Source organism: Marasmius oreades, chromosome 1, assembly GCF_018924745.1.
Source record: "Marasmius oreades isolate 03SP1 chromosome 1, whole genome shotgun sequence".
NCBI classification, from domain to species: domain Eukaryota; kingdom Fungi; phylum Basidiomycota; class Agaricomycetes; order Agaricales; family Marasmiaceae; genus Marasmius; species Marasmius oreades.
The window spans coordinates 4,638,323-4,659,582 of NC_057323.1; the positions used below are offsets into that span (position 1 = coordinate 4,638,323).

Below are 21,260 nucleotides of genomic sequence, written 5' to 3' on the forward strand. Positions count from 1 at the left end.
GCAGTCCTGTTTGCAATCCAGTTGATTAGTAACTTAATAGTTGAAGAGAAGTCTGACGGCGCTTTGAAATTTGGCGCGCGCTCATAATTTATGCGATTACCAAATATGGCAAGATGTAAAGTGGTTCCACCAAAAAAATGTCTCGCTTTAACACATACCATCCCAAAGACTATCCAACTCTTGTCTTTCCATTACCTTTCGGACGTTCTCCGTTATGCATTCCTCCTCATACGACGTCCTGATTGTAGGTGCGGGTATCGCTGGTTGTGCTCTCGCCCATGCCCTCTCGACTATTCCGCGAGAAAAGCCTCTTCGAATCGGCCTTCTAGAAAGATCTCTAGACGAGCCTGACCGTATCGTTGGGGAGCTACTTCAACCAGGAGGTGTGGCTGCACTGGAGCAGTTGGGACTTGAGTCTTGTGTGGAAAATATTGATTCGATACACCTTGGGGGTTATTGCGTCGTGAAGGACGGCGGTTTCGTTCATATTCCTTATCCCAATGGCCATCGCGGTCGAGGCCTACATCATGGAAGATTCATCATGAACTTGCGAGCAGCTGCGCAACGGGCGAAAGGGGTAGAGGTCATTGAAGTAACCGTAAATGGACTACTTCAATGTGATGCAAAGGGAACGGGAAGGGTTATTGGTGTCTCTGGTTCGAGGAAGGTTGGACAGGAAAAAGAAGTGGAGAAGATGGAATTCTATGCCGACTTAGTGGTCATTGCCGACGGATGCTTCTCGAACTTCCGAACTCAGGTTATGGACCAGCGAGCTCTCAAACCCGTCACAAAAAGTCATTTCGTTGGTCTGATTCTCAAGGATGTCCAACTTCCTATTCCACAACACGGGACTGTATGTCTGACAGCGAGCAACGGGCCCGCCCTCTTATACCAGATTGGCACAGGCGAAACGCGAATGCTTGTCGACGTCAGGGAGCCCCTACCTTCCGACATGAAGGTATCTTCACTTCATCTGCCTTTTTGAGCGTGGATGCTAACTTCAATCCAGGCTCACCTCCTGAACAGCGTGATACCCGAACTTCCGAGCTGTGTCCATATTGCTGCCCTCGAAGCAGTCAAAAATGACCGTCTAAGGCGCATGCCGAATTCCTTCTTACCTGCCGTCAAACAAGGTAATCCCAGATTCTCCAAACAAGGTGTTATTCTTGTTGGTGACGCATGGAACATGCGACATCCACTCACTGGTGGTGGAATGACGGTTGCTTTTAGTGACGCAGTCATCCTTCGGGATTTGCTTCGAGAGGTTAAAGACCTCAAGGATTGGGACGAGATGAAGGGTGTTCTTGATTGTTGGCACTGGAGACGGAAACCCCTTGCGTCCACGGTGAATATCCTGAGTGTCGCCTTATATGACCTGTTCGGTGCAAATGGTATTTCTAGAGTTTCCGCTCCTTCCATCTGTTCGTACTGAACCCCGCCTTCTAATCTAGAGCCAGAACTCGCTATCCTTCGAACTGGCTGTTTCAAGTACTTTGAACTCGGTGGTGAATGTATCAATGGACCCGTTTCTCTACTTTCCGCGTGAGTTGTTTTTGATTATACTTGAAAACGGAAATTCTGACTCTTCCTGCCGCAGGATTACCCCGTCACCTACACTCCTCATATATCACTTCTTCGCTGTCGCTTTCTATTCGATATGGGTTATGTTTGCCCACCCACGGCCTGTGCAACTTCGTAAGGATAACAAACCAAAATTAGTCGCGCCATCAATAGTGGAATATCCTTATCTTGCTTTCAAGTCCATCGTGGTGGTATGTTTGAACTTTCACGCTAAAGAGTCTGACTTTCTGACCGGCTTGTTCTGACAGATATGGACTGCATCAGTCGTTGTCCTTCCACTTATATGGTCAGAGATTCGATGGTGGTCTCCTGAGGAGAAATCACTTCGACACCGACCAATGCTAATGTTGGTCGGGTTTCTGACTCTACTTTATCTCCTTCTATAGAACCATTTATTTAGAGGATACAGTACCACCTTTTATTGTAAATATCTTTGTCGGGATTCTACGGGTCCCTATAATCGAAGAGGAATAAATAAACTCAAAAATATTGAAATGCAAACATTTCAGAACTCTCAAAGTTTGCGGGGATGCTTATCTATCTGGACGTTCATTGAAGAAAAAAAGATAATAAATTATAGCTCTCGAAGAGAGTTAAGCCCAAAGATTAGCAATGCGGCGTTGACCGTACCACCCCCACGGAATCCCCTAGTAAAAGGCGAGGGGATTGTTGGTTTGTGGGTGATACTGCCGCTATTATGACTGTGGAAGAGATCCGGCCTGACGCTAGCGATTCTGATTGCGTTACACTCGCGCGCAGGCCGTACCACTGCGGAGCCAACTTGCAATCTGCGCTCGCTTCTTTCCAAACCACGACCACGATGACTTTATCAGACCAGGATCGGGAAGCAATAATCAAGGCAGCATTCGAAGGTAATATTATTCTTTCGGTTCATGGCTTGAACACACTGCTACTTATCTCTCTTGCCCTCCAATAGCGAAGGAGTTTTCTTATAGTCCATACTCGAAGTTTCGCGTCGGTGCTGCTTTCCTTACTGCTGATGGATCTATAGTCAAGGGAGCTAATATTGAGAATGCTTCATACGGTGCGTGTATGGGGCTATATATGTGCTCGATAAAGCCGTAGACAGGACTTGGTCACTCAGGGGATCGATCACAGGTGGAACCATATGTGCAGAGCGGACTGCTATCGTGAAAGCTGTGGTAAGTCGAGAAACTTCGTGGTGATCCCCAAGCCCCGTCGTCCTTGTTCGGTCCGTGAAGATGAACTGAGCGAATGCTACAGAGCGAAGGCATAAAGTCGTTTGCGGCTCTTGCTGTCGTTACGTGAGCGTTATTCTCTATTGCTACCTCCCGCAGTCGATAGAGGACTCACGAGCTGTTCATCAGCGATGTCCCATCTACGATATCACCCTGTGGAATGTGCCGTCAAGTGATACGCGAATTTTGCGGTCTAGATATGCCTATATTACTAGTCCCGAGCAACTATCCAAACAACGAGAAGGAAGGAAAGGAGGGGTATTCCAAGGGCGGGGTTCGGCTCACTTCTGTTGATGAGTTACTTCCAGATAGCTTTGGTCCGGAACAGCTCGAGCTTCCGAGAATTCCCTAACGATATCCGAGTTGGTAGTAAGTAAACTGCTGCGATTCAAGGCTAAATTGATAAAGATGTATCGAATATTGTACAGTATTTAAGATTGCACAGTGCACTACGGTCACAACGCCGCTGCACGTTTTCGGAAAAGGATCTCCACACGCCTGGAGGCAATCGCATGACCGGAGAAATCATTGCGTTCCAGCTTATTGTCTTTCTCGTCCAATTTGATATCGTAGTTCAGTAAGGTATGGGACACCAGTGCTTTGAGCTCGTTCACGGCAAAGAAACGTCCAGGACTTTAGAATAGAACGCGACAGAACCTCAACCAAAGGCTCCTGAAGGGGGATTGACAAGACAGTGCGTACCAGGCATGGCTACCAAGCCCAAAGTTGACGAAGGTCAATTCGGGTGTCACCATTTGATGTTTAAGACTTTCCCCTTCCTTTTCCCTCATACGATAGAACCGGAATCCATCAAATTCGGATGGGTTGAGATAGTTCTTCTATTTCCGTATTTCTGTCAGCAATCGCGTATATTTCGACTATCTCGAGGATTTCATGCTTTACCTCGTCGAAGGCCGATGCGAAAGGAGCTGTTACCATAAACGTTCCAGCGGGAACCAAGACTCCATTTGAGAAAATAAAGTCTTTCGTGGGTTTACGGAACACACCGACTTGGATAGAGTGTATATTCATCGACACAACAGAAAACAAGAATAAACAGCTTGAACTCACAAGCGCCAGAGCTAGAAACCCGATGAGACTCTTTCAAGAAGCTATCTAGCTTTCGCATCTTTCCCATTGCCGCTTTGGTCCACCCATCTTGCTCAATGATCTGTTCCACCTCTTGCCGCAGAGGTTCTATGTATTCTGGGTAGACCACGAGATGAACGAGTGCTCTAGAGAAGGCCTTTGGAGGTAGGACGTGTCAATGTTCAACATTAAAGATTCGGTATATGTTACTCGGCTTCTCACATTGCTCTTCAAAAGAAATTTGCCGCACAGGTTAGCAAGGAAATGCATGCTCAAGGCTTGTTCTTACCGTTGTGTGAACAGCTGCAAAATTCGCGTTCAGCATACGACGAACGAGATTTCCCGGCTTGAGCCGCTCTTGAACACCTTGAGCACCTTGAATGAGCCAGGTGAGGAGATCATCCTGCAGCATCGATTGAGCAGAGATTCCGGTCTTTCCAAAAACATGTGTAATACCGGGCAGTCGCCGTACGTTTTGTCTTCTGCCTCTAAACGCTCGAGGATGACAGGAACCAGGTGCTTTTCGGCACGTCGGACACATGCAGGAAGAGGGCTTATCAACCGACCCACGACCCTACATGCGGCCTTCCAGAATTAGAATTGTTTAGGTTCTACTAGGACAAAATGTCACCCACGGTTGCAATAATTTAGGAAGGAGGTTGAGCATCATTGCTCTAGAGAATACTTTGGTTGTGTACTCGATGTTGAGAGCCTAAAGGGAGGACAGTTTCCAAGATGTCCTTTCTGGACACTAAGCAAGCGTTGTAAGCATACCAACCAATCCTCGCTACGGCCTATAGTTTGAAGGAGATGTAAAACCGCACGGACTTCCAACCTCACTGGTACGCACATAACGGAGCCCCAACAAACACGCGATTGCTAGTCCTACAAACGATAGGTAATACCTTCTTCAGCACCGGTATTTTGGTCCAGTCTGATGAGATCAATTGGCCACGTTTGCTGCAATTGGAAGACTGCGGACTCACCACGAGTCATAGGAATCCCTTCGAACGCAGCCACCATTTCTTCGTACATGTCGCTAAATTTTGGTCCTATACTCCTTGTGAGGGTGTTTTTGAAAATGAAAACATGGTAGGGGTCGACGCGGGTTTGTCTTCCAAAGAAGAGTTCAGTGTGAAGGAACTAGATAGGATATTGATAAGAATGTCTTCAACCTATACCTGAAACAGACTGCTTACGTCTTGGAACGCCGCTCTCAATGAAAGCTGCTCATCTGTAGCCTTGCGTATATCCTCGAGCATATCCGGGCCTGAAATCACCACCAGCCATCTATCTGGTAGCGGTATCTTGAAAGCTCTTCCTGGATACTATGCAATGATGATAAGAAGTCAAGAGCAATAGTTGCAAAATTCGAATGCTGACGTACTTTCTCGTACCCTTCCTTGATGATAGCACTCACCCTGCGCAAATTTCGGAGCCCAGAGATGTAGGAAGGCAGATAGTAGCTGTTATCGCCAACCGTAGGGATTTCGTTCAACTATTCAACATCCTCAGCAGCGCGTGAAAGTCAACCTAAGCAACCATGCCTTAGCCATCCACAAACGATATCGATTCCATATGGGTAATAAGATCCATGCAGCTGCAAACAGGAGAATAAAAAGATTGAGAGTTTTTTCCATCATAGTAGAACACACCAAAGAAGGTTCATCGAAACGTCGTGATGGATGTTACTGTCATAGTATAAGTCGGGCAGGTCGATAACCGGTTGCCGGCTACGCCGGCGCACGTGCTGGAACGTTTAGCGCTTGCCAGCCGGCGCCTCTCTGGATGCTATGCTGATTGCTGATCGTACGCGTCGAGAATAGGAGTCGAAAAAGTATTGCAAGAAGAACGATAATACATACTACACAACAGCGAGCCCAGCAGAATTATTAACATGTAAGTAAGAAATAAAATACAGCAGAAATGGAAAAAGGGAAAAAACTACGTATCAAGCGCCAGCAGTCCCCCTTCCACCACGATTGCCTCCAGCACGCCTCTTGCCCCCTCTACCTGATCTCTTGTTATTCTTCTTGTTCTTACATGTATCGCAAAACCAAGTACCCGTAGGGACTGCCTCAAGAGCAACGCAATTCAGGTGGAACTAAACAGAGGTAGGGTCAGGTTCGATAATCTGGAAAAACAGGCATACAAAAAGGAATCTGCGCACCCATTCAATTTCACAATCTTTGCTATCACACGCAATCATTTCTCCGAAACTAACACGATTGCAGAAACAGTATGGTTTGTCATCCGTTTCCGGATCAGCTTCGCCATCATCTGGTTCGTTCGGGGGTTCTGATGCTATCCCATTCGTGACGGGGGGTATCGCAGTGAGGCCTGCATAGCCAGCGCCATTCCTCGCGGGCATTCCTGGACCTTCTAGCTGGTTTCTCGATGCATTCCAATCGTTAACAACGCTAGGTAGGGGTGGGTGTGGTATTGAGTGACCAAATCCGTTTGCGTAGGGAAGAGGAAGAGATGGATGTGAAGAAGATGGAGGTAGATGGTAGGCTTCTCGGCGAGAGTTGTTAGAATGGGAATTGATATGATTGGGTGTTTGTTGCCCATACGACGTGCCATTAGGAAGTTGGTCGTTCTGAGAAGGACTTGTACCACGATACGCAGATGAACGAGCTCGTTTGTTGGCCGAGGCGTGCGAGCTGTTTCCATTGGCTACTCGAGGCGCATCAAGCTGAGATGGTCCTCGCGATGATGACCCTTGATGTTGAGACGGTGGGGGTACGTTATGAGAGGTGACGGAAAGGGTTGATTCGGCGGGTGAAGCTCCGCGGTCCGTTCTAAAACAGCATTTGAACTTCATTGATCAAGGAAAGAAAAAAGAAGTACGCACTTTTTTGCACGAGCCCCGTTCCGAGGCCGAGACAATGTAGCTTCGGAAATTCTCTCCTTCCTGGGTGTCCTACCGTCCCCATCATCATCTTTGATAACCCGCTTTCTCTTCGCTGGACTTGGGTCTGTTGCGCTTGTTAACAATGAGCCATAGGCAGCTCTTCGTCGCCTCCCGTGTTCGAGCAACGCGACTGGCATGTACGACTTGGCGGCAACATGGGGGTATGCAGTGTGTCTGTTGAGTGTCGTTGCATCGAACTCTGGGACAAGGTCTGATAATGACCGAAGATATGCGGTGTGGGCTTTGAGATTGTCGGCTGCTTGACAAGCAACTCGAATCTTGTCCTCATCCCCATGTTTGAGCCTCTGAGCCTCTTCAGCAATTTCCGTCAGAAGCCATAAGCGTTCTTCCTTCAACCCAGTACCTTTCTCAATCATTTGAGTCAGGCTGGTGATTTTAGCTGTAATGGATGTCATCGAAGAAGAGAGGACTGCATCGAGCTCTCGTAGGTCTGCAAAATTGCGGGAGAGATCTATGGGAAGGGAGTCGAGGGTATGGGTATACTCCGAGAGAAGAGAGAGAGAGTATGCAGTGTTCACCGCACTAGATGACGAGCTCGCGGATGCTACCAATGGAGCCATCGTCAAGGACGATGAGCAAGGACGGACGGAGAAGAGATGAGGGAAAAGTTCCCTGTCCTGGACTTTCGGGATGGCGGGCCGAGATAACCGGCCTTTGCGTCTTCTTGACCACCATCACCCCGCTGGACGATGAGATGGATGAACCATCGCGTCGCACGGCAATGCTTTCTTTTTGATAAACGCTTCAATAGCACACTCTCTACTACTCCTCAAACTCCCCCGACCTCTCGTACCGTCGTCATTGAAGACTTACCGAGAGGTTTCAGACCTACTTCAACTCTTCTGCGCCGTATAAAAGAAGGCACAGTAGAGGAGCTTGATTACGACCCCCACAATCAACGGGTTTATCTCAGCTTTCTTCACCCGCAGCCTGCATTATCCGTCTACGAGAGATTCAAGGCCGGCAGTTTGTCTCTGAGATCCGGGCGAGTGGACGGGCAACCAGCTCCTGTCCGAATGGGAAAGCCAAAACCTCTACCCGTAAAGCTAGTTGCAGGCATTAGTGACCAGAACGCCAATCGCGTACTAGTAATTGGATTCCAGGCGTCCAATGTCGATATTGAAGCTATCAAAGAAAAGATTTTCACGGACGCCCGCAAATTTGGTAAATATGGCGCACTGGACGTACAAAGTCGGGGAAGGAGCGTTCTGTTTCGTGTATATTTCTACAGCATAGAATCAGCGATGACGGTGCGTGCATGACGATTCATTGTGACTCTCCAACCGCATTGTCCTAATTCTTTTCGCAGGCTAAACAGCACTGGTCTGAAGACCGGGCGTTCGCCAAAGCAGGAATATCTTTCGCCTCTTACGACCCTTGCGATTTCATCCTGTTTTCCCATCACAAAAAGCGGGATGGTCTATACGATCGGGTGCTTGTCAGGAATCTTCCCGTGGACATGGGCATAACCGGAGCGATTTTCCTCTTACAGCCTGAACTTGGCCGTTTTCGTAACATATTCAAAGTCGGCGAGGGATCCTATGTACGCAGTCCTTTACCCCTCTGCATTCGAGTCGTAAACTCATAAAACGTAGGCCATCACATTCTACAGCCATGAAGCTGCATCACGATATCTTGATGCTGCCGCCTCAAATTATATACGAGAACCGGGGATGGAGAAAATCGAAGCAATGGCACATGGGAATACGGATGCTAAGTCGAAACGTGTTTCAGACGCAGCTCAACTGGGTGCTACAAGAACTGTCGTCTTGACCGATATCGACGATTATCAGCGGTTCTCGCAAGACCGCGTCCGAGAAGATTTCAAGGCATTTGGAGAGCCTTATCACACGGCATGGAAGCCTGAAAGGCGAGTCTCTTTTTTGGTCTACGTTCGGTTCCGGTCGTTGAATGTTTGTACTGTGTGTGGCTAGTCGTGCGATGCATATCACTTTCTCAGACATGGTGCACGCGAGTCGAGCTATCCACCGTATCGAGTCCAGAATAAGATCGGATAAAGCCTTCTCCGATTACGTGGAAGCTGGGCTGTCCATAACGTTTGGACCAGAACCAGACGCTCCACCGTCTCCAGCGCTCGTGGAAATAAAACCGCTGCGTCTCAAAAAAGGGAAGATTACAACCGATATGTGGGTCTCGAATTTATCCTATTTCTTCGCAACTGACTTCTACCTATCTTAGTTCGACTTCTCGACGATCACCGGTTCAGAAAAGCACCGCTGTGTCATGACACTTGTGATCTCATGTAAAGGGATTATTGCCGTGTAGTCTATCTTTAACTGCTCCATTGTCCCCGATGTTTTCTCATCCTCGAGTTTTGATTCTCCAAAAGAGACGCACGTTTCTTGATCCCACTTCTCTCTAGGACAACTCAATGTCCCATCCTCACTCTACCGGAGAGGAGGAGGTGGAACTTGACACTGCCTCTACGGAGGCGAAGCTGATTTTCGCAAATGAGAGAACGTTCCTCTCCTACATGTATCTCTTGGTTTTGCTAGCAGGGATCTCGCTTGGTTTGTTGAACTTTGGCGACAAAGTAATGAAGATTACTTCTCCTTTCTCTTTGTGGTCTCCAGCTTACCGTGTCAACAAGGAAGCTCTAATACTTGCTACCATAATCGCCGTTTTATGTGGGTAATCCGTTTCCCTTGTGGTCTGATACACTGCATACGATGATTCGTAGCGATATTGGGTATGGTCTATTACCTTGACGTATACCAGTCTCGTGTAACGGCGATAAGGATGGGTGGCGAGGAAGTATTCACGGATAGGACAGGACCTGTAAGCTTGATTAATGGTTCTTGCCGAGGAGGGTTTTTTGTTCATTCGTTTTACTATTAGACGTTTGTAGTCCTCGCACTCTTGGGTCCGTCTCTGAGATGCTTTGACTTCTACACATATCCGTTACTGATTTCTGCGTCGTAGTGGCGGCGATCACCAATTTCATGATGCAATTCAAAGAATCATAGGAATTCGAAGGAATCGGATTTAGTTCTGATGGACTGTTGAGTCAGTTTGAGTTTGTACTACTCCCGCCTCTTTTGTCTTTCATATTCCTCTCAATTGTGTCTTCATGTACATGTCACTCATACACCCCTAAGGCTGTCACAAACAATTCAAATAAGGCGGGCACAAAAGGCAGAAAATACAATTATCCTGCGAGACTATGTACCGGTACAAAAACAGAAAGAACAAACCCAACTCATAACTGATGCTGATGTGGAAATACAACAAGGAGCAATACCTAAAATACAGAAAGGGAGATATTTCTATGCTGGATGCGATATACGTGTAAGTAATGATGATGAAATTAGAAAACGAGATGATTCTGCAAGTGAAAGCAAGGGAGCAAATGGAGAGAAAGGGATGGAGGTATACCGGTGATCAACACGGGTTTATGTCCACAAATAGTCATGAATACGTCGACGACAGAACTCTTCCATCACCTTCCCGTACGGCCAAAACGTCGTCCTTCATGGTAGAGCTTCGTCACGAATCATATCAAATCTTGTGGCGGCGGCATAAGGTAGTCGTTAAAGCACGCATGAAGTGAAAAGGGAGGGGAAAGTGATCGGTTCACTTTCTTGACCTAAAGTTCTTGGAAAGCGATCCCTGTAGCGGCTGGACTGTCGCCTGTGATGGATGGGGGTAGCCCGGGTGTGATGAGGACGGTTTGAAGGCCGCGGCGTACATCGTATGAGTATCGCGGGGGGATTGGTGAAACGACGTGAAGGCATTAGGAGAGGTGATCCCAGTGGGGAAGAAGCCGTACGTTGGACTGGAAGGTGGGTTGAATGTGTAGGAAGACATGGATGATTAAAGCGGGTATTTGAGATAGGTGAGGAAACGAAAGAGGGTCGTTAAAGATGAAGTGGAAACGGTTAGGCCTCAGTGATGATGCGGTGTGATGGAATGGGAGAAGGAGCCAGCTGGGGAAATCAGTAAGATTCCCGGGCTATATGAGGTAGAACAGTCTTATTGTTCTTGACACAATTAAGGTGAATGATTACACCCTGTCAAACAGCGCGTATGGGTTTGTGATGATAAAGGTGTATCCGCGTGTTCAGTGCAGGAAGGTCGAAACGTCCCGTTGCTGTTCTGCCCTCCAAGCCCGCCAGTATTTATATTGGCCTAAAATCCAAATCCACCTAAAATTCCATCTCTGGCAAGTATAAGGAAGTGGCCTAGATAGGAAGGCGCTTTTAGTCCGGAAATGGAAATCGTTGTAAATATTGCGAGACACGAGACTTCCTTACCCGGAGAAGTTAAGCTAGTCAAGCATCCCCCAGCGGAACATGAATCATGGATACTTGAATCAGGGATGCTTAATGGCATTCATATCTCATATCACAAAGCATTCAACCGGGGCCCTTGGTCAACCGAATTTGCGACCAACCGTGCATAGCAGTCAAAGTAGAATTCGAAAACTCGGCAGATTCGTCAAAGTGTTGAATAGTGCTTGAACCGTCTTGATGAACCCAAAATTCAAAAATGCAGGGCCAGTAGACCTGGATGACTTTGGCGCTTCTTGATGAAAAAGAAGAATGATCAACAAAAATTATACTTCACGCACCTAGACTTGATCCTGCCTTTATTCTATACATGACTCAAGGCTTGAACCACATGGACCCTTCATATTTTAGTTCGGATACCCTGTTATCGAGACCGGACTAGTACGGTTCCGCTGAACAACCAACCATTGAATTAATTTATATCCAATTGATAGATTGAGTGTAGTCAAAGACGAGTGTCCTCTGCAAGATCTCTGACACTTGATGGCGCTGGGAACAACGAGAGGTTTCAGTTTAACGCCTTGCGAGGCCCCTCGGTATCGCGGATATAGTATGTGATTGGATTCTGACAGAAACATCAGTCAATCGAGGCAATAAAATGCTAGAGTGGTTCAATGCGCGACTTTAGATCTTGAGACCTCATGGGTTCGAAGCTGGGACCGGGACACAGACACCAGTAGGAAACGATTGCATTCCCAGCGTTGGCCAACGAGACTGGCGTACAAGCCCAATATGTGATTGATGAAGCTTGAAGTTGGAAACAAGGCGCGCCTCGCCGTGTGATTATCCCCCGCATGTATCCGAGTCAATCGAAAAGCTTGGAGGCGTCTGAACATATATATATGCCCAGTTGGTTGTGCTAAATCCCGTGAATATAGTTTCTCGATAAATCGGAGTGGCAGAAATCGTTGTCCGTTGAATCTAGCACGTTCGACAAGGGGCAAAATACCCAGCTAACAGGTCCATCCATTTGAGTGGCAATAGTTCATCACTGAATGGAAGCGCGTGGAGACTCTAGACGTGGCTAGATACCTTTTTCGGTAACCGTAGTCGTGTCGCGAGATTAGCGCCAACTCCTCCACCACCTGTTCCTCTACTCTTCACTTCCACCAACTAAATTTCTCTCGTTCTCAAACATTAAATACCAGTCAATATGGTAGGTTTATCGATCTACACATAGCCTTACACTGTCGTCCTCAATACGATCGCTACCTAGCCTACCGAATTCGAAATGCGTCAGCGAAACGCCAAGTTTGCCAAAGATGCACGGGCAGGCAAGAAACCAACACATCAGTCAAGAAGCGAAAAGCTAGCAAAGCAAAGCCCAATAGGTGCTTGGACTCTGGGAGTCATTCTCTTTGTCGTCTGTGGAGGAGGTATGGTCGATTTTACATTTATGTACCTCAACCTCGGCTGATCATTCTTGCCTTGCCAGCATTATTCGAGCTCGCAAGATTGATTTTCGTGCGGTGATGCGATACCCGAGAGAGGAGGGTGGTATTACTTATCGCTTTCGCAATACTGGATCAGCTACCTGGTCAACGTTATGGACCCCAGGGGACCCCATTGTATATCAGATTTCATCACCCTTTATTCAAGTAACACTGAATGTTCCCCACACATCCCGAGGAATACCGTGACCACAACCATCTACGTGCGCTTCGTCCTCAAACATGTCGGTTCCGGAAAGACAAAGTATAGGAGCCCTCATAGACAAATCCACGTCGATATTGTCTGCATGTTGAACATCTATTAACCCATCAAAGCCTTCTTCTGTATCTCCAAACGCTTCCTCATCGTCTACACTTTCTCCAAGCTTGAGTTCATCGACCTCAGCAAACCTCACAACCCTGACTAGTGACAAGACTGTCCCGACTTCATAAATATCAGAGAGCTCCATTCCAAGTCTGTAAAAGTTGCATTTCCGAAATTCAATTACGGTGACAGGATGTAGATACATTATACACTGCATAGGAGTACAAGGAGTCGAGTAACACAGCCCAAGTCAAGACATGAGAATAGGACATATCAGGAGGATGACACAACATGGCCAGCTAAGTGGGTTATGAGAAAGGAAAGCATTGCAAAAGGGATCAACCTAGCAACTCTGTGGCTGCAACCAGTGAGATCCTTTCCGTAGGTGTTGGCGCACTCAAAGCCTCACCAACCTCCTTGAGTAAGAAAATCCCATCGACCTCAGGTTCCAGAGGAAGAAATTGGTGCATGTAAAGAAGCACCTTCCCAGTAGCCCACACGTCTACCAAACATAAATCAACAACTTCTTGTTGGGATTCAACTTCTGGGGCAAGCCATCCAACGGTCCCGAATGGGTAACGGACACGACCAGGAATGCGTTGTGAAGATCCAAAGTCAATAAGAACAGCACCAGGACTGCTCAGAACGCCATCCGGTATGCAAATGTTTGCAGGTTTAATGTCAAGGTGTACCAAGCCTGCATCATGTACAGCCTGGATCGTTGCAAGGAGGTCCTTGGCTACCCGAAGGGGGTGTGGTACTTTAGAGGATAAGTACTGGTAGGTGCTGCAGTACCACCGAAGATCGGGACCAGCATAGTAGGTGAACAAGATATTGGTGTCCTTCGCACGCATCACGGGATGATGCGAGAGGATCTTCACGGTTCCAGGAATTGCTTCTAGATGCGCCGTGTGGTTAACCTCCTTTCCGGAAGCAAGTTTCGCCATTGCAAATGGCCTGGCATCATCTTCGGATCGATGAAGACGTAATATCTGCGAACAAAGCATCAATGGAAGTACACATGAGGAAAGGGAAAGGAATACCCCTCCGAGCTTGGGAAGAGTTAGTCTGTTGACGATCTCTTGTAGTGCAGATGTTAGGGAGCGTGAGTTGAGACGGTAGATTGTGTCATCGTCTTCTCCCAACCCGCCATCGGACAACGTGGCGCTGGCTACTGATGAGGGCGAGAGGGGCACCCAGGCTGGCAACTGCGCAGCCATATCACACCTGTCCACATCAGGTTCGTTAAGCCGACGACGCTTTGATGATTTGGAGTCCGGATCAGCTTGACCTCCGCCTCCTGGAGGGTGACGATCACCCCCATCTCCGGTTGGGTAGTGACCTCCACCTGCACCACTAGTTCCACTGCCTCCAACGTCACCTGCACCGCCACTGCCTCCGTCATCCGAGCGGGTCGTCGGGTGTTTGGAAGATTTTGCGGTCTGAGTGAGTGCACCACTGGCTTGGGCGGTGATTACGGGCTTGGCTCCGGTAACACTGGCCTGAACGGTGGCGAATAGCTTCGGTTGTCTGCTGACACAGCTACCGATGCGACTTAGTAAATTAAACATGACGTTTAGAAAATCGGAAGCTCCGTCGGGTCCCTTTGCTGTCTCATACTGGAAGGTCTGGACCTTGAACATTCATCAATACACCATCAACATCCACAACTCATGGACCTACTGGACCGTTGTCGTTGGAGGGTGGAACCTGAAAGATAGTAATTTCGGTGGATTTGAAGATGTTGCGGTCGTAGTTGATATAAACAGCAACTAATAGTATCGTTTCGATGCGGTTGGGGACTAGACTGAAGCATTTCGCCAGTGAATTGAGGAGCAGTAACATTTTGCACCTGTCCGCGCCCTTAGCCGCAGAATCCACCTCTAACCAGTTTACCAGCAACTTTTCATCGTCGCCGAGTTTGACGCGTACTTGCGCGTCGGGGAAAGGCGAATATTGTTTTATGCATTCTTTTGCCGGTACATGGACTTTGACGGTGATGTTTCCGGATGATTGTCTGTCATTCAAGCCACTTTCAGCAAAAGGAAAAGTGATGAAACTGGAGGTAGCTACTTCGCAGGGATGAAGAACCGATTATCACCGGAGACAATACAACTCAGTATGCGGCGAACCTGGAATTCCTGAGGCCAGTGGATCCATTCCGGATCGAGAGTAATGTCCCACAAGAGAGAAAGCACGCGTGGTGGGAGAATATTAATGTCTCGAAAGTTCGCAGGCGCGGCGGATGTTACGTCGTAGTCGACCACAGTCAGATGTTCGAAATCGGGGTCGACCGAGTTCTCAATCTCGTTTGCCTGCCAGATAGCTTGCTTGCAACGGAGCTCCCCCCAGCCTTCGGGTCTTTCTTTGAGTGCAAGGATATCTCGCATGGTCTATGGCGTCTGGGTTAGAGCCAGACATATTCAAGTAAATATATGCGCACTTTTGAGCTGGGTATCTTGATCTTCCCATCAATGTCGATGCCCCAGTCCGCCAATATCTTCTTCTTCTCCTCCTCCCCCCCCTCACGGACATCATCATCGTGTACGAAGTGAAACTGCTTCAATATGAGTGGCTTTATGCCATTGCGTCGCAGGTCACCTATATTAATAGTCTTTTCTGAAGTAGCTCCGAGCTCGATGGTCAAGGCATCGATGATTTTCTTCTGGAATTCAGGCCTCATTGCGTGCAGAGGGAGCGGGGAAGAAATAGAGGATGGTCGGATAGCGTAACGTAGATTTTAGCCAAATCTTAGCACATCTCTCTTTCTGGTGATTGACGTCACCCCGGTTGTTCACCTCTTCGGATACATTCACCTGATTTTTTCCCCGACATTTTTTGCGAGTGCAGCTGTCAATCGTAAGGTGCGTTGCTTCGTATTTACGTTGTACTATACTTATAGACTCTCCATTTTCTCTCTGATTTAATTTGGCTCGTGCCTCAGGAATTCACCGACGAGTTCGCTACAACCGAATATCGCCTCAACTATCATCGAAGGACCTGCACTTGACATTGCAAATACTTTAGGCAACTTGAAATCGTCGTTTGGGAAGTGACGGCGTGTGGAATTCTCGGACGTGGATAGTGAACTTAGATCAGGACGGCGCTACGAGCGACTGGGAGGAAGAGATAGGGAGGGTGGGGACAGGAGGCAAAGACATTTATTGTCGCCAATGGCTATGGTGAGGGGTATTCCTTGCCCTGTTCCTCTGTATGATAAGCTAATGTGCGTTGATTCAAGTCATTACCAATGACACAACCAATTGGTGCTTCGTCCCCATCGCTTCACGCACCGTCACCTCCACTAACGTCTTTCCCAATGGACTCTTTTCAACGTTCCCGAAGCAGACTCCAGCATGGATTGGAACACTCTAGACCCCCACGACGACGTCGGCTCGAGCTTCGAAGATCTTGGCCGCAGGAAGAGACAGTCAAAGTTATCAGCAAGGCTACTCTCGGCGATAAACGATGTGCTCCCTGAAAGACCAGGCCCCCTCATACCGGATGCAACCTCTGGAATGTTAGCAAGCGTCGAATATCTGAGAACGCACCAGATGCACCTCCAACACTCCATTTCAACTATGCGGTATCAAGCAGACCAAAGCAGTAAAGAAGCGACAGAGGGAGAAACAAAAAACGGCGGATAGCAGACCTGATAATCCCACTACTAAGAAGACGCCATGTGGTGACCGGACGCACCTCAAATGTTGGTCGATGAGAACTTGATGGCAAGTCCTGAATCAATTTTCACCTCGTAAATAATCTCTGTCTCTGTGGGTTGTTGAGTACAATCCTGAGGCAAAATTGGAAGGTTTGGGGGGTCGTTGATTGAGTAGTAGGGTTAGGCTGCAACTGAGAATGCATCGTGAGCAAATCTTCTCGCTCTTCGTAGCCTTCGTTCTCACTCCCAGAACACAATAGTTGGAAGGAAATGAGTGCTTTTTGCTGTTGGAAGGGACGAATGGATGGCGGTTTGAATAGCCTGAATTCTGTACATGAAATTTTCAGGACGTAGACTCAAGAAGCGAAAAGCTAGCAAAGCAAAGCCCAATAGGTGTTTGGACGTTGGGAGTCATTCTATTTGTCGTCTGTAGAGGAGGTATGGTCGATTTTACATTCATGTACCTCAAGAACCTTGGCTGCTCATTCTTGTCTCGTCAAGCTCGCAAGATTGATTTTCGGGCGGTGATGTGATACCCGAAGAGAGGAGGGTGGTATTGCTTATACTTGTCGCTTTCACAATACTGGATGACCCCAGGGGTCCCCACTGTATATCAAAATTCATCACCCTTTATTCAAGTAAGACTGAAAGCATTCCGCGAAGTCTTCTATGTTCCCCATACATCCCGAGCAATACCGACCACAACTACCTACGTGCGCTTCGTCCTCAAACATGTCGGTTCCGGCAAGACAAAGTATAGGAGCCCTCATAGACAAATCCACGTCGATATCGTTCTGTATCTCCAAACGCTTCCTCATCGTCTACACTTTCTCCAAGCTTGAGTTCATCGACCTCAGCAAACCTCACAACCCTGACAATTCCATTCCGCCAACTAGTTCGTGCGAGTCCCCGTCGACGGACCAATTGACCAATGCCTTCCGCCCAACCTTCCTCCCATTTCGCCTGAATCGTCTCAACAAGGGCTCTGCGAGCACCAGCATCGCGTACAGCAGCATGTGACGGAGGTAAACTCAACTCGGTGGCAAAAGAGCGCATGGTCGGAAGTGAAGGTACCACCCGCACTCGTTTCGTGGACGAACTCAAAACTACTGAGCTCGTACCTCCCGGTTGGCGAGGCCCTCGAAATTTGTCCTTCTTTGAGTCAATCGGAGGGAGCTGTGGTGTTGGTGGGGCATCTTCCCTCCTTAACGATACTCCCTTTCGACCCTTCCTTGTCTTCCTTGTTTGTGTTCGGACATTGGAAATCGACCCTTCTGTTTCACCATGCCCCACCTGACCCCGTTCGTATTCTCTAATCCGCTCAACCCACTCTTCCACTTTTTTCTGCTGTTCTTGCGCCTTGACCACTCCTTCCAAAGCAAATGATTTCGCCAACGCGGCCCAATCGCCGCATTCATTCCTGATAGCCAATTCACCCGGTAACAGTGTGCACTTGTCCATGATGAGATGCTCTAGTGATGGATACTTTGCGAGGATACTGGGAATATGTGAGGCAAGGATAGATGAAGTAGATATGTCAAGCAGTTTAAGACACGGTGCTGCAGAAAGGTGTGCCGTTTCGTGTGTTTATTGACGTCTAATCCTTTCGGCTTCATCTTCTGAGTCGGAATCGGTGTCTCCTCCTCCTCGAGAAGGGCCAAAGGACGGCAGATTAGGTGGGGGGGGGGGGGGGTGAGTAAACGAACGGCTAACCTTCCGGGATGGCGGAAACGAAGGGAGGTGAGAGATGAGCGTATGGTAGGGGATCGTAGGAGGATCGGTAATGCCGGTTCGATCTGGAAGAATACGATGGGCTGGGCAAACCCTAGCTGGTTTGGTCGGGATAAGGAAGTGGATGTTGCTTCTTCAAACGGGTCTTGGACTATGCATAGTGCTGATAGTGTTGTACGCGGCCAACGAGAAATCGCATATAAAGTACTGTCGAAATATGATCCCTGGAATTAAAGAACACAACGGTGGGTTCCTACGTGAGACGACTAGGTTGTTGAAGTTTTTCTACCTCGAGGAATTTATGATATGTAGCCTTCTGCACGCTAATTCCGGTGCTATCAGATGTTGAGTGCAGAAAGGGGGCAGAGAATGCACTATGGTTTGAACCGCAATGTCAGATTTTGTAACTTTTCCAGACATATTAAGCGCCTAGCGCCGTTCTTCGTTCTAGAAATGTCGAATAATTCCTCAAGATGCTGAGGGGCGAAGTTCAACGGCCCAATCCATAGCGTCAAGGAGTCAAGTTTCGGTAAGAGATGGACGACGTTCAGCAGGACCTCCGCATCCACATCCCAGTATTTCAGGGTGAAGGTGCGAACTGAAGAACATGCATTCTCTTCCTCTGAAGACCGGCGCAGACGGTGGTAGAATTGGATGAGCCGGTTTGTGTCTGTGATGCGGATATTGCGAAAGAGGCTATGTTGAGGTATGGAAGCGTGTGGAAGAGCTCTTGTCAGAGAAAGTACGCTCCGCACGATATGATCTGGAGGAAAATGGGATATAATCGAACTGTAAAGCTCTGGCGGGAGTGTCCCCAGTGACATTAGAGTGGGAGGAGATCGACGTGAGCTAATGTGACAGTCACATTAGATGCACAAAGAGGACCAGGGATGCAGGATAATTCACAGAATTTGACAGGTCCAGGTAAGGAGAAGAAGGGAAGGAAGAAGAGACAATAAATTGAGCACACAACCATCATACAATTACTCCTCCATAGCATTGCCATCTCCATTGTCTCCCTTCTCCTCTTTTTCCCTTTGCTTCCCTTTCCCGTTATTTTCCAAATCCTCAATCCCCTCCATACTATCCGCCTCCAATTCAGTTGGATCAACCTTGACCTCAGGACCCGCCCATACCCTCATCGTTGGTTGCCAGACCATCACAACGTTGTCTTCCGATACGCTAGCAGCAGTCCAATTCTCTCCTTCTCCAGGAGCCCAACATAAGTCAGTAGGCCGAGAGGTATGTCCTACAAAGGAGCAAAAAACGATGATTCTCCGTTCGAAAATGGTTGAGCAACAAGCCCTTCTCACCTCCATGTACGAACAGCAATTCCGGCGGTCCATCCTCTTGGTCATCAGGCGTCTGCTCCTGTCCAATCAACGACAAATCCCAAACGTTTATTCTTCTATCACCCGCTGCCGATGCAAAGATTGTGGGATTGTGTGGTGACCATGCCAAGTTGAGAACTTCATCTGCGTGGCCTTCAAAGACGTGAAGTTTCTTGGTCGGTTGGCGAATATCATGCAGGGCCGCGGTCTGCGAAAGTGAGGATGAGAATAAGTGACATGTAGAATGTCTAATGGAGGAGTAACAATAACCTTGTCGCCACTTCCCGTAGCGATTAGGTGCTCAGACGCAGGACTACACGCGACGCAGAGGACTTCCCGATCGTGAGCTTGAACTTTGGTTACCGGCTCACCCGGCGTTCTTGTATCCCAACTGAGCAAGGATGGATAAATAGCACATCGAGAAAAAAGACGCGTAGACGCACATCATGAGCATTTTATCATCACCAACGCTGGCAAAAACAGTCCCCTGTGTTGCATGCCAGTCAACATCCTATATGAAAAACATACGTCAGACGGTGGGTGGTGCAGAAACAAGTTAAAACTCACCCCAACCACCGACGAGTGGCCTTTGAAGACAGTTGTTGGCTCGATTGAAGTCTTTGCTTTAGTGTACGAGTTGACATCCCTGTTTGATGTCACTCGTTACTTAAACCAGGGTTGAGCACAATAAGTAGGCTCACCAATGACACACAGTCATATCTTCCGACGCGCCCAAGACATGACCAGACTTCGTGGGATTCCATGAAAGACCGTATCTGAGCGGCAAGTTCGTTCAGAATAGGCCGATACAAAGTACGCGTGAACACACCCTTCCCGCTTCTGTCCAATCAGCCTGATATCTGGTTTGCATACCCCATCCTTCTCTGGTTCACTTGGATGTTTCGTCCGATCAAAAACAAGTACTTCCCCGCTAACAGCTTTCGTAGCAATCAAATCCGGGTTTTGAGGCATGTACCTTGCGCGATTGACTTCTCCTTCATGATTAATTTTCTGAATGACTTGAATTCTGGGGGCAGGTGGGATAGTGTGTCCCCCAAGCTCTCCACGCGTATCATCGTAGTCGCTACGAGAAAGCTTTTGTGCAGAGGCAGACGAATCGCGTTTGGGTATCGATACAGTCGCGATTTGGACGTAGTCTCGTGCCTGACCAGAGGTATGGGTGCCGAGGAGAAGACGATGGATTGAGTATGATTTGTTGGGCGGCCTGGATATTTCGACGTGATTAAGTTTGGTCTACAGTAGAAAAATGTGATTGAACAGACGATTCTTTGTCCAGAAACCACTGGCATGTCAAGGACGGCCAATCAAGAGCATGCGTAATGACTAGATCGTAAAGATATGGCGCATTTTTTTTCCTAGTATTTGTGAGCGAAATTGAGACTGAATGATATCAGTGACCCACCAGACTTTATATTCCTTTAGGTTAACGCAGCGAGAGTCAGTGACAAGACAAAAACAACGAGGCAAGTAGGACCGCACTTCATTGATTATCTTGTTTTCCTCCTCAGCACCCAAATCATCTTCAACCTCCTCGACTTGCGGTTTCATTTTCCTTGGAAAGTATGATTTCCGCTAACTGTAATAATGATGGTAAGAGGCAAAAGACGCGACGAAACGAAAAGGACG

General features: G+C 47.9%; 13 protein-coding genes across 14 annotated transcripts; 5 read left to right on the forward strand and 8 right to left on the reverse strand.

Annotated features, from left to right (window-relative positions):
• Window positions 1-58: 58 nt before the first annotated feature.
• Window positions 59-2,078, forward strand: E1B28_001681 (uncharacterized protein). Its single transcript, XM_043147636.1, has 5 exons — window positions 59-958; window positions 1,010-1,391; window positions 1,452-1,542; window positions 1,598-1,772; window positions 1,830-2,078. Exons 1-5 carry the CDS (start codon window positions 215-217, stop codon window positions 1,965-1,967), a joined length of 1,530 nt encoding a protein of 509 aa, XP_043016349.1. The 5' UTR covers window positions 59-214; the 3' UTR covers window positions 1,968-2,078.
• A 128-nt stretch (window positions 2,079-2,206) lies between these two features.
• On the forward strand, window positions 2,207-3,311 carry E1B28_001682 (uncharacterized protein). Of its 2 annotated transcripts, XM_043147637.1 has the most exons (6): window positions 2,313-2,453; window positions 2,519-2,626; window positions 2,701-2,744; window positions 2,827-2,867; window positions 2,931-3,170; window positions 3,230-3,311. In XM_043147637.1, exons 1-5 carry the CDS (start codon window positions 2,402-2,404, stop codon window positions 3,151-3,153), a joined length of 468 nt encoding a protein of 155 aa, XP_043016350.1. In that variant the 5' UTR covers window positions 2,313-2,401; the 3' UTR covers window positions 3,154-3,170; window positions 3,230-3,311. The 2 variants fall into 2 exon arrangements, with proteins under 2 accessions (XP_043016351.1, XP_043016350.1); XM_043147638.1 differs by lacking the exon at window positions 3,230-3,311 and having other exon boundaries at window positions 2,207-2,453; window positions 2,931-3,225.
• E1B28_001683 (uncharacterized protein) lies at window positions 3,257-3,939 on the reverse strand (the record flags this gene model as incomplete). The annotated part of the gene is made up of 4 exons (XM_043147639.1): window positions 3,257-3,434; window positions 3,504-3,640; window positions 3,705-3,811; window positions 3,873-3,939. 4 exons carry the CDS (start codon window positions 3,937-3,939, stop codon window positions 3,257-3,259), a joined length of 489 nt encoding a protein of 162 aa, XP_043016352.1.
• Window positions 3,940-3,998: 59 nt separating this feature from the next.
• Window positions 3,999-5,446, reverse strand: E1B28_001684 (uncharacterized protein; the record flags this gene model as incomplete). The annotated part of the gene is made up of 10 exons (XM_043147640.1): window positions 3,999-4,118; window positions 4,180-4,293; window positions 4,347-4,464; window positions 4,526-4,602; window positions 4,665-4,684; window positions 4,741-4,824; window positions 4,877-5,033; window positions 5,090-5,218; window positions 5,278-5,388; window positions 5,438-5,446. 10 exons carry the CDS (start codon window positions 5,444-5,446, stop codon window positions 3,999-4,001), a joined length of 939 nt encoding a protein of 312 aa, XP_043016353.1.
• A 264-nt stretch (window positions 5,447-5,710) lies between these two features.
• Window positions 5,711-7,421, reverse strand: E1B28_001685 (uncharacterized protein). Its single transcript, XM_043160710.1, has 3 exons — window positions 6,745-7,421; window positions 6,061-6,691; window positions 5,711-5,994 (listed from the first exon to the last, which is right to left on the reverse strand). The coding sequence occupies exons 1-3, from the start codon at window positions 7,383-7,385 to the stop codon at window positions 5,842-5,844; spliced, it is 1,425 nt and encodes a 474-aa protein (XP_043016354.1). The 5' UTR covers window positions 7,386-7,421; the 3' UTR covers window positions 5,711-5,841.
• Window positions 7,422-7,514: 93 nt separating this feature from the next.
• E1B28_001686 (uncharacterized protein) lies at window positions 7,515-9,073 on the forward strand (the record flags this gene model as incomplete). The annotated part of the gene is made up of 5 exons (XM_043147641.1): window positions 7,515-8,075; window positions 8,135-8,368; window positions 8,421-8,695; window positions 8,760-8,972; window positions 9,025-9,073. 5 exons carry the CDS (start codon window positions 7,515-7,517, stop codon window positions 9,071-9,073), a joined length of 1,332 nt encoding a protein of 443 aa, XP_043016355.1.
• Window positions 9,074-9,217: 144 nt separating this feature from the next.
• On the forward strand, window positions 9,218-9,812 carry E1B28_001687 (uncharacterized protein; the record flags this gene model as incomplete). The annotated part of the gene is made up of 5 exons (XM_043147642.1): window positions 9,218-9,379; window positions 9,437-9,473; window positions 9,527-9,624; window positions 9,685-9,709; window positions 9,769-9,812. 5 exons carry the CDS (start codon window positions 9,218-9,220, stop codon window positions 9,810-9,812), a joined length of 366 nt encoding a protein of 121 aa, XP_043016356.1.
• Window positions 9,813-12,181: 2,369 nt separating this feature from the next.
• Window positions 12,182-12,779, forward strand: E1B28_001688 (uncharacterized protein). Its single transcript, XM_043147643.1, has 3 exons — window positions 12,182-12,291; window positions 12,352-12,511; window positions 12,571-12,779. The coding sequence occupies exons 1-3, from the start codon at window positions 12,289-12,291 to the stop codon at window positions 12,606-12,608; spliced, it is 201 nt and encodes a 66-aa protein (XP_043016357.1). The 5' UTR covers window positions 12,182-12,288; the 3' UTR covers window positions 12,609-12,779.
• On the reverse strand, window positions 12,730-13,035 carry E1B28_001689 (uncharacterized protein; the record flags this gene model as incomplete). The annotated part of the gene is made up of 1 exon (XM_043147644.1): window positions 12,730-13,035. One exon carries the CDS (start codon window positions 13,033-13,035, stop codon window positions 12,730-12,732), a length of 306 nt encoding a protein of 101 aa, XP_043016358.1.
• A 1-nt stretch (window position 13,036) lies between these two features.
• Window positions 13,037-15,413, reverse strand: E1B28_001690 (uncharacterized protein). The gene is made up of 5 exons (XM_043147645.1): window positions 15,334-15,413; window positions 14,964-15,283; window positions 14,574-14,907; window positions 13,934-14,524; window positions 13,037-13,882 (listed from the first exon to the last, which is right to left on the reverse strand). The coding sequence occupies exons 2-5, from the start codon at window positions 15,278-15,280 to the stop codon at window positions 13,229-13,231; spliced, it is 1,896 nt and encodes a 631-aa protein (XP_043016359.1). The 5' UTR covers window positions 15,281-15,283; window positions 15,334-15,413; the 3' UTR covers window positions 13,037-13,228.
• Window positions 15,414-17,277: 1,864 nt separating this feature from the next.
• On the reverse strand, window positions 17,278-18,012 carry E1B28_001691 (uncharacterized protein; the record flags this gene model as incomplete). Its single annotated transcript, XM_043147646.1, has 1 exon — window positions 17,278-18,012. The coding sequence occupies one exon, from the start codon at window positions 18,010-18,012 to the stop codon at window positions 17,278-17,280; it is 735 nt and encodes a 244-aa protein (XP_043016360.1).
• A 644-nt stretch (window positions 18,013-18,656) lies between these two features.
• E1B28_001692 (uncharacterized protein) lies at window positions 18,657-19,106 on the reverse strand (the record flags this gene model as incomplete). Its single annotated transcript, XM_043147647.1, has 1 exon — window positions 18,657-19,106. One exon carries the CDS (start codon window positions 19,104-19,106, stop codon window positions 18,657-18,659), a length of 450 nt encoding a protein of 149 aa, XP_043016361.1.
• A 159-nt stretch (window positions 19,107-19,265) lies between these two features.
• Window positions 19,266-21,182, reverse strand: E1B28_001693 (uncharacterized protein; the record flags this gene model as incomplete). Its single annotated transcript, XM_043147648.1, has 9 exons — window positions 19,266-19,531; window positions 19,596-19,821; window positions 19,884-20,004; window positions 20,057-20,124; window positions 20,181-20,259; window positions 20,315-20,389; window positions 20,443-20,838; window positions 20,897-20,989; window positions 21,037-21,182. The coding sequence occupies 9 exons, from the start codon at window positions 21,180-21,182 to the stop codon at window positions 19,266-19,268; spliced, it is 1,470 nt and encodes a 489-aa protein (XP_043016362.1).
• Between the last annotated feature and the right edge of the window lie 78 nt (window positions 21,183-21,260).

Coding starts and splice junctions, on each gene's coding strand:
- E1B28_001681 (XM_043147636.1), top strand. CDS start 215: ATGCATTCCTCCTCATACGACGTCCTGATTGTAGGTGCGGGTATCGCT. Junction 959..1,009: donor CCCTACCTTCCGACATGAAG/GTATCTTCACTT, acceptor ACTTCAATCCAG/GCTCACCTCCTGAACAGCGT. Junction 1,392..1,451: donor TGACCTGTTCGGTGCAAATG/GTATTTCTAGAG, acceptor CTTCTAATCTAG/AGCCAGAACTCGCTATCCTT.
- E1B28_001682 (XM_043147638.1), top strand. CDS start 2,279: ATGACTGTGGAAGAGATCCGGCCTGACGCTAGCGATTCTGATTGCGTT. Junction 2,627..2,700: donor TATTGAGAATGCTTCATACG/GTGCGTGTATGG, acceptor GATCGATCACAG/GTGGAACCATATGTGCAGAG. Junction 2,868..2,930: donor GCGGCTCTTGCTGTCGTTAC/GTGAGCGTTATT, acceptor GCTGTTCATCAG/CGATGTCCCATCTACGATAT.
- E1B28_001688 (XM_043147643.1), top strand. Junction 12,512..12,570: donor CTTTGTCGTCTGTGGAGGAG/GTATGGTCGATT, acceptor TTGCCTTGCCAG/CATTATTCGAGCTCGCAAGA.
- E1B28_001690 (XM_043147645.1), bottom strand. CDS start 15,280: ATGCGAGATATCCTTGCACTCAAAGAAAGACCCGAAGGCTGGGGGGAG. Junction 14,908..14,963: donor CGGTTCTTCATCCCTGCGAA/GTAGCTACCTCC, acceptor CTTGAATGACAG/ACAATCATCCGGAAACATCA. Junction 13,883..13,933: donor CTCTTCCCAAGCTCGGAGGG/GTATTCCTTTCC, acceptor CTTTGTTCGCAG/ATATTACGTCTTCATCGATC.
- E1B28_001685 (XM_043160710.1), bottom strand. CDS start 7,385: ATGGCTCCATTGGTAGCATCCGCGAGCTCGTCATCTAGTGCGGTGAAC. Junction 6,692..6,744: donor AACGGGGCTCGTGCAAAAAA/GTGCGTACTTCT, acceptor ATGCTGTTTTAG/AACGGACCGCGGAGCTTCAC. Junction 5,995..6,060: donor AAGATTGTGAAATTGAATGG/GTGCGCAGATTC, acceptor ACCTCTGTTTAG/TTCCACCTGAATTGCGTTGC.